Consider the following 9,360-nt stretch of genomic DNA (forward strand, 5'->3'; position numbering starts at 1 on the left):
ACATAATGTTCAAGGAACAGCTACTCTAGAGTGAGTAGAAGCTGATTTTCAGTTTTCTCTACTCTCTAAAAATATAGTATTTTCCCTTCTTGGAGGCACCAAGAGTATAAATGAAATTAGATTTCACAGGATTATGATTTTTGTGGCAATACATCAACTGTTTTAAAAAAAAAACATAGTACATTAAAAGCATTGCAGTTTCTGAATTTGTTTTGTTGTATTATAGAAAAATAAAGTTTTTGTATGCAAATCCTGACTCACAAGTAAATTGCAGAAAGATAAGGGCTGAACATATGTTCTCACATGTTTGAATCAGATCACAGTGTGAAATGTCAAGTGGAACGAGTGAATATATAAGAACAGTCCCTCCCCTGTCCCAAGATATACAAATGCATACCTTTCATACCTGGGACTTCTTTCCAGATCTTGAGGTCTCTTACCAAATCTGCCAGCACCATAGGGCTCAGGAAGTAAACAGATCTCAGGTCTGTAGCAGAGCATAAAGAAGCCTGGCAAACACTCTGGGCCATCACTTCCTCTGAGACGCCAGATCCATCCCCAATCTCCCTGAGACCTCCTGCTCACAGGGACCTCACTTTCTCATCTTCCTGGGAGCAGCCAGCCAACAGGATGCCTCTCCTGGAAGCTGTCGTCTTCTCTTCCCTCTGGGCCTGTGAGTTTGTCTTGCTATGTTTTCAGCCCATAGGCGACACTAAGAAAATTTGTTATTGCCTCGTGTATATCATTTGTTCATAGGGATTTCATTTCATTGTTTACAGTTGGTGTTGGGCAGTTGCAACAGCCTGAAATGTCAATTTCCAAGATGAAAGACCAAAGAGCCCAGATATCTTGTAAGGTGTCTGTAACAAATTTTAATGATGCATACATATTCTGGTATCGGCAGAAGCCTAACCAGATTATAGAATATCTAATAGGAGTCGATTCTACAAGACAACCAGCTCAGAAGAAAACAAGTTGGGGTATCAAGCTTGAAGCAAGTAAAGATTCTAGTACTTCCACTTCAACCTTGAAAGTTTACTTCTTAACGAAAGAAGATGAGGCCATGTACTACTGTGCCATCTGGATACACAACATTAGAATCACCAAGATCACCCAGACAAAAACCATTTCAGGTCGTGCCCACCCATTTCCTTCCCAACATGGGCATCACACAGACCTCACTCTTGGATATCCAGCCTGAGCCTCCCTTCCTGCAGAAACAGAGATGTGTACTATTTTACTACAGTCCAGAGGTGACCTGCAAACACATGTACCAGCCTCAAATAGAAAATCACTGAGTGCCTGGAAATGTGCCATGATAGCACATTTTCTGTAAGCACCACAATACTTTTGCAATATCATGTTATTTTTCCACTTTAAAGTACCTAACTTAATGCTAAGAGAGAAAAAAATAACATTTAAAAATGCCAAATTCTCTGCTTCTTCAACTCAGTCATGCCAGAAGTTCAGTATTTATTTACCCCAAATATATTGGGAGTTAATGTGAAGAATGTCCTTCATTACGGGGGGTGGGGAGGGCAGGGGTCCATTCCACTGGATAGATTGCAGGAATGCTGGTGGCTTAAATGTAGGCCCCTCTTCTGTAGGATTTTGCTGTCAGCCTGCCCAGGGTAACTGCAGCCATTTATTTTGGACTACTGTTCTTTTTCAGGCACTATTCTAAATTGTTTGTGTTTAATTCATCAATGACAATAGTTTATCACTGACATGACAATGATGCATAAAAGGAAGTTCAACATCCTGAGTCTATTGGAAGAATGTTTTGATGCTTACTGCCTGGTGTTTTTTAATTATTATACCTCCAGTACCATATACCCACTTCATAAGGTGCAAAACAGTAGTTGAAAATCTACCCCTATTGAAACCCATACAAAATTGATTACAGCAGACAAAAGAGCACAGTAAAAATGCCAACACAAGAAATGCCTGAAATGAACCATTAGTAGAAGTCTGAAACATTAAAGACAAACCATAGGATAATCAGATGACCAAAAAAATATGAAAAAAAAAGTTCATTGTAGACTCCCAATAAGAGAGATACATGTTAAAACTACAATGTGATACTACCTCAAAACCAAAGAATGTCACATATTAAAAAGACCACTGGGTCCTCCCTGGTGGCACAGTGGGCTAAAGCACAGCACAGCACTGCAAGCCAACTGCAGCCACTTCAGTGCGAGTTCAATCCCTGGCTTCAGAGGTGATCCACGTGGCACAGCAGACCTCTCCTGTCTCACCCACTGCTCCCTCAGCTGTGTATTTCAGTCAGTCTGCCTGTTCTGATCCCTATTCTGTCTCTGGTGAATGCTCTCACCAGCCTTACATCTCTGTCCCGTACCCCAGTTCTGTATGCATAAATAAATATAATATATATATATATATATATTTTTTTTTTAAAGACCACCACCAACAAGTGTTGGAGAGGATGTGTGGAAAAAGAAACCCTATTGCATTCTTGGTGTGAAGGTGAACTAGTGTAACCTTTATAAAAAGAAATCTGTATTTACCTTAATAAATTAATAATGAAATAACATAAACCTCCCAATTCTATTATTGGACACATATCCCCAGAATATAAAGCATTATCAAAAATCATATCATCCATAATACTCACAGCAGTATTGTTTACCATAGTTAGTATTAGAAGAAACCTAACTCTCCTACAGGGGACAAATGAATCAAGAAAATACATACACATTATGGATTATTATTTAGCCACATGAAAGGAAAAAATGCAACCATTTTCAACAAAATAGAATAAATTTGAGAGAAATAATATCTAGAAAGCAGATCAATAAAAACAAATATTGAACATTCAGATAAAAGACATTTGACAACAAAAAAACTTTCAAAAGCTAGTGAACATTAAAAAACACCTTGAAGGCTCTGAGGTTAAGAGAGAGGGAGAACAGAAAGGGTTAAAGGGTACAAGGAAGAGGGGGTGGGAAAATTTTTTACAGATAAATTATTAAAAAAGGACAAATGATAAACTGCTAAAAATATTTGCAACTTACTTAACAGATAAAGCCTACTCACTAATATAAACAAAAACATCTTAAAAATGGAGAAAAACAAATTAAAAATCCCATAGGAAGATGACAAGGGATCTGAAACTCAAATTCACTAACAGAGTTACTAAAATAGCTCTTAAACATAAAAGGATGCTCAGGGCCTTCCTGGAGGCCTAGGGGTTAATTCTCAGTGCCAGTTCACTACCACTGCCTGAGTTCAATCTCCAGGGAGCTAATTCACACATGGCACAGCAGACCTCTCTGTGCTACCAGCTGCTCCACTCCGCAGTATATTTCAGTAGATCTGCCTTTCTGCTCCCTACTCAGTCTCTGGTCAATCCTCTTGCCCATCACCCCTGCACCTTTGGTCTACAATCCAGTCTTCTAAGCAAAAAAGAAAAAAAAAAAACTTAAAAAACAAAAAGATGCCCCAAACTTCATATAAGATAAATGAATTTTTAAAAAAGTATTTGCCAGTATCATTTGCTGGCAAGATGGCAGCAGAGTGAAGAGCCAAAAACACTATGTTCAAACTCACACAGAAATATAAGATGAAAAACGGTCTGTGGACTTACATACTGTGACTTTCAGCTCAAATGAGAACACCCTGGACTTACTAGAAGGAAGATAACTGAGGGAGAATGGGTGTTTGGGGAGTTCTGACAGGGGAACCCTGATCGGATCCAGGAGCGCCCAGGTGCCAGAAGAAACTTGCTTCCCTTCTCCCCTAGGCCTGCTCTGGAGATATGGAGAGACAGCTCAGATAGGTGAGTGGAATCCAAGCTGCAGGGAAAGGCTGCAACCCCAATCCAGATCGTCCAGGTGCCCAGGTGCTAGGACCCAGGAGCTCGCCCAGGTGCTAGAAGACTTGCTTCCCTTCCCCCCTCAGCCTGCCCTGGAGATAAGGAGAGACAGCTCAGCTGGATGAGTGGAATCCAAGAAGCAGGGAAAGGCTGCAGCTCTGAACCTGGATCGCCCAGAAGCCCAGGTGCTAGGACCAGGGAGTGCCCAGGCACCCAGCCACTAGGAGACTTGCATCCTTCCCCCCCCTTGACCTTCCCTAGAGATAAGGAGAGACAGCTCTGCTAGGTGAGTGGAATCCAAGCTTCAGGGAAATGGTGTAGCCAAATCCCAGATCGCCCAGGTGCCCAGGTTCTAGGACCAGGGAACTTGCCCAGGTGCACAGTCACTAGAAGGAGACTTGCTTCCCTTCCCCCCTCTGCCCACCCTGGAGATAAGGAGAGACAGCTCATCTGGGTGAGTGGAATCCAAGTTGCAGGGGAAAGCTGCAGCACTGAACCTGGATCACTCAGGCACCCAAGTGCTAGGACCCGAGAGCTCGCCCAGGCGCTAGAAGGAGACTTGCATCCCATCCCCCCCTTGGCCTGCCCTGGAGATAAGGAGAGACAGCACAGTTGGGTGAGTATAATCCAAACTACAAGGAAAGATTGCAGCCCAGATCCAGGATCGCCCAGGCACCCAGGTGCTAGGACCTGGAATGTCCTGATGCCCAGGCACTAGGAAGTGCCTTAGAATGAGGCTTGTTTCCCTCCAGCCCACTCTGGAAATAAGGAGAGACAACTCAACTCACAGAGGCCTGAAGATTTGTGAGCCAAAAGGTTCACAGTACTCAGAAAGTAAACAAAACCAGTGACCAACTCAATCACAGGCCCAGCTATAGGGAGACCTACACTACTTCTAATGTGCCCCACCCACCGCAGACACATCTAAGCAGATAGGGAACCTGGGACATCAGAGGCTACATAAAAGCAGCAGGCATCTTTCAGAGACAAGGACTCAAGGTGTTACTGGAAGAAGCTGAACACCACAAGAGACCCCTGACTGTTACTGGCTGAGTCTACAGACACAATTCTACACAGTGGGGGCTGCAAAAGCAGAAGATATTGAAACAAAGCATAACTCAGGATACCCTCCACAACTGAAATGTCTGAAGTCCCTCAGCCACCCCAGAAAGTACATCCAGAAAGAATGCCAGGCAATTTGTCTCAGCAAATAGAAAGTATTAGAAAATACATGTTAGGGAAAGGAAGACAAACAGATACCCAAGCAAGTCCACAGGGGAAAATGACACAAGCTATGCAATGTCTATCGACTGACAGATTTTGGGTAGATTGGGAAAAGCTCTGAAAAATCAGAATTTCCACTGCTAACTTATGTTATGACCTCCCTTTTTTGTATAATAATATCAAAAATATTGTAGCAACATCAGTTTGTAACTGGATTGCCTTAGCTCTAAATTGGCTACCTGGCCTGGGCAAAGTACAAGTTGAGCTGCTCCTGGGCAGGAAATTCCTTTGACTGAAGACAAAAGGCAAGCTCCTGGAGAGATGAGACCCTGGAGCATTAAGGCTCCTGGAAAGCTTCTTTGGTCTTTAGACAAAAAGCAAATCTTAGATAACTCCCAGGGCATAAGGGCCCATGGACAATTTCCTAACATTATCAACACAGGTTTTGCTTAATGCATACCTATGTGACTTCCTCTTAATTTACTCTTTTCTTAAAACAATCACTAACTACTCTCTGCTAGTCTTATTTAACCTTTTCCTAAAACAAACACTAGCTACTCTCTGCTAACCTTAAGTTAGCCATTAGCTTTTCTTTAGACTGTCACTGATGACTCTGCTAACACAATTTATTCCTTCCCTAGAACTCCTAAATCCTTTGCTGACAGTTCATCCTTTCCCAGACCCTGATCCTTTGAAGTCATAGTTAAACATCCATATATATGAAAGCTATCACAAAGCTGTATAGTATAGTGTGCCATAAAGTAGCAGGAAGAGGATGCATTGTTCCCCTCTTCCTTTAAAACTTTTATGCTGATTTCTGATTAACTTACCTGATGCATTTTTTGTAACTAAATCTTGCTAAACTGTATAAATAAAGACCTTCAAAAAGATGGGCAGGAAGACTTGCACCCTATCCTGACTCCTGTGTCTTCCTTGCGTCCGCTCCCCTCTCCCCTTTGGAATCTCTGCTTGCCAATGCCTTCCCATCTTAGGGTCCTGCCTGTCTTGCCTCCAGACACCTCGTTAGTTGGAACTGGTCTCCAACAGGAAAAATTCACCACAAAAATATCAGTCACTGAAAAGCACCAAAGAAATAGAACTGCTCAGCCTACCAGATAGAGAATTCAGAATCATCATTATAAACAAACAAAAAGAAGATGAGGAAAAAGGAAAAAAATGATATGAGGCGAGCCATGAAGGAATTGAAGAATGCAAACAAGGAAATGAATGAAAGAAATAAAAAAGAAAGAAAAGATATGAGACAAGCAATCAACAAACTGAAGAAAGAAAACGAGACCTTAAAAAAGGAAATAGAAAAAATGCAGATGATGAAAAGGCCACTAGAGGAGATAAGAATGCTGGGAAAAGTAATGAAAGCAGAATAGATGAAATGGAAAAATGACTCAGCACCCTCGAAGACTCAGAAATAAAGAGAATTAAAAGAAAAAAAGAGAGAAGTAAAAAGGAAAAAGAATAAAGAAACACTTCAAGAGCTATCTGACGATATTAGGAAAGGAAATATCAGAGTTACAGGTATCCCAGAAGGTGAAGAGAAAGGCCAAGGGATCAAGGAAATATTCAAATAGATAATAGAAGAGAACTTCCCTAATATGAAGGAGATGAAAGTAGACATCTAAGAATCAAGAAGAACACCAAACTACCATGACGACAGGAGAAATACAGCAAGACACATCACAGTAAAACTACCAAAAATACAAGATAAGGAAAGGATAATGAAAATGACAAGAGGGAAGAAACAAATAACCTACAAAGGGAAACCAATCCGGATGACATCAGACTTCTCTGAAGAAACACTACCGACAAGAAGTGAGTAGAGGGACATACTGAACAAATTCCAAAGCATTAAATGCCAACCAAGAATACTCTTCCCCGCGAAGCTCTCCTTCCTCTACAAAGAAAGAATAAGGACATTTTCAGACAAACAGAAACTCCACAATTTTGTCATTACTAAACCTCCACTCCAAAAAATACTAAAAGAAGCCCTCAGGCCAAATCCAACAGAAGAATGAACAAGAACAGTTCAAAACAATGAATAAAAAATACAAAAGGATCATAATGGCAAATGTAGGTGCCAGTATATCAATATTATCTCTAAATGTAAATGGCTTAAACTCATCAATAAAAAGACACAGAGTGGCAGGTTGGATTAAAAAACAGAACCCAATGTTCTGCTGCCTACAGGAAAAATATCTAAAAATATAAAATATCTTTTACCTACAAAAGTTAAAAACAGATTAAAAATAAAAGGATAGAGAACAATCCTACAAGCAAATGGACCAAAAAAGAAGGCAGGAACAGCTGTACCTATATCAGATAAAACAGACTTCAAACTAAACAAGCTTAAAAGAGACACAGAAAGCCACTACATTATGATTAAGGGGACAATACAACAAGAAGAAATAACAATCATCAACATATATGCACCAAATGAAGGAGCACCAGAATATATCAAGAAACTATTGTCATCTATGAAAACGTATATCAGAGAAAATACATACATAGAAGGAGACTTCAACACATCTCTCTCAACAATGGACAATTCAACAAGACAAAAAATAAGCAAAGACACTAAAGCTCTGAACAAGGACCTGGACAACATGGGTCTAACAGACAACTATAGAGTACTGCACCCAAAAAATCTGAGTACATATTTTTCTCAAATCCACAAGGATCATTCTCCAGGATTGACCACATACTGGATCATAAGATAAATACTAGTAGATTCACTAAGATCGAAATCATACCAACTATTTTCTCTGACCATGAAGGAATCAAACTAGAAAAAAGCCATATGAGGAAGACAAGAAACGCACTTACCACGTGGAGACTGAAACCCACACTACTGGAGGACAGTTGGATCAATGAGGAGATCAAAGAAGAAATTTAAAAATACTTGGAGAAGCATGACAATGATGACACAAGTCTCCAAAACTTATGGGACACATTAAAAGCAGTTATAAGAGGAAAATATATAGCAATACAGGCTCACATAAAGAAACAAGAAATAACTCAAAGAAACAATCTAGTCTCCCACCTTAAAGAACTGGAAAAGAACAACAAAGTAACCCAAAAAGCCAGTAGAAGACAGGAAATAATAAAAGTCAAATCAGAAATAAATGAAATGGAAGTTAGGAAAACAGTCCAAAAAATCAGTGAAACCAAAAGTTGGTTCTTTAAAAAAAAAAAATAAACAAAATAGGCCACTAGCCAGGCTCACAAAGAAAAAACAAGAGAAAGCACAAATAAATAGAATCATAAATGAAAGAGGAAAAAATCATAACAGATCCAGCAGAAATTAAAACAATAATCAGGGAATACTATGAGCAACTATATGTAAACAAGTTTGACAATTTAGCAGAAATGGACAAATTCCTACAACTCTACAACTACCTAAAGTCAGGTAAAGAAGAGATAGAACAAATAAACAGGCCAATTACAAGCAAGGAAATTGAAGAAGTAATCAAAACCCTCCCCCAAAATAAAAGCCCAGGACCAGATGGATTTACAAATGAATTTTACCGAACGTTCAGAAAAGAAGTAGTGCCTATTCTACACAGACTCATCCAAAAATTCGAAAAAGAAGGAAAACTGCCACATACTTTCTACGAAGCTAATATCACACTAATACCAAAACCTAACAAGGAAACACAAAAAAAGAAAACTTCAGATCAATCTCCCTAATGAACACCAATGCAAAAATCCTCAACAAAATCTTAGCCAACAGAATCCAACATTAAAAGAATAATACACCATGACCAAGTGGGCTTTATATCAAAACCAAGTGGTTCAACATCAGAAAATCAAGTAATGCAATCTATCACATCAACCGACAGAAGAATAAAAACCACATAATCATATCAATAAATGCAGAGAAAACATTCAACAAAGTTCAACACCCATTTATGTTTAAGGCCCTCGATACCCTCGGAAAAGAAGGAACATACCTCAACATGATAAAAGCCATATATGACAAACTCACAACCAATATTATATCAATGGAGAAAAGCTGAAAGCCTTTTTTTTGAGATCAGGAACAAGACAAGGGTGTCCACTATCGCCACTGCTCTTCAACATAACATTGGAAGTCAGCCAGAGCAATAGACAGGAAAAAGGCATACAAGGAATCCAAATAGGGAAAGAAGAAGTAAAACTGTTCTTATTTGCCGATGACATGTTAATTTACATGGAAAACCCTAAAAACTGCACAGAGAAATTAATATCATCAACCAGTTTAGCAAGGTAGCAGGATATAAAATCAACACACAAAAGTCAGAGGCCTT

The 9,360-nt window shown here is 39.6% G+C and overlaps 1 protein-coding gene across 1 annotated transcript in view; it reads left to right on the plus strand.

Moving 5' to 3' along the window:
* The first annotated feature begins 630 nt into the window (after window positions 1-630).
* Window positions 631-9,360, plus strand: part of LOC101634449 — a 41,756-nt gene continuing 33,026 nt past the window's right edge. The window contains 2 exon segments of the mRNA XM_012720748.1: window positions 631-673; window positions 780-1,097. Of these exon segments, the coding sequence (XP_012576202.1) occupies window positions 631-673; window positions 780-1,097 (361 nt within the window).

Source organism: Condylura cristata, unplaced genomic scaffold (assembly GCF_000260355.1).
Source record: "Condylura cristata isolate star-nosed mole 26May11 unplaced genomic scaffold, ConCri1.0 scaffold00005, whole genome shotgun sequence".
Classification (NCBI taxonomy): domain Eukaryota; kingdom Metazoa; phylum Chordata; class Mammalia; order Eulipotyphla; family Talpidae; genus Condylura; species Condylura cristata.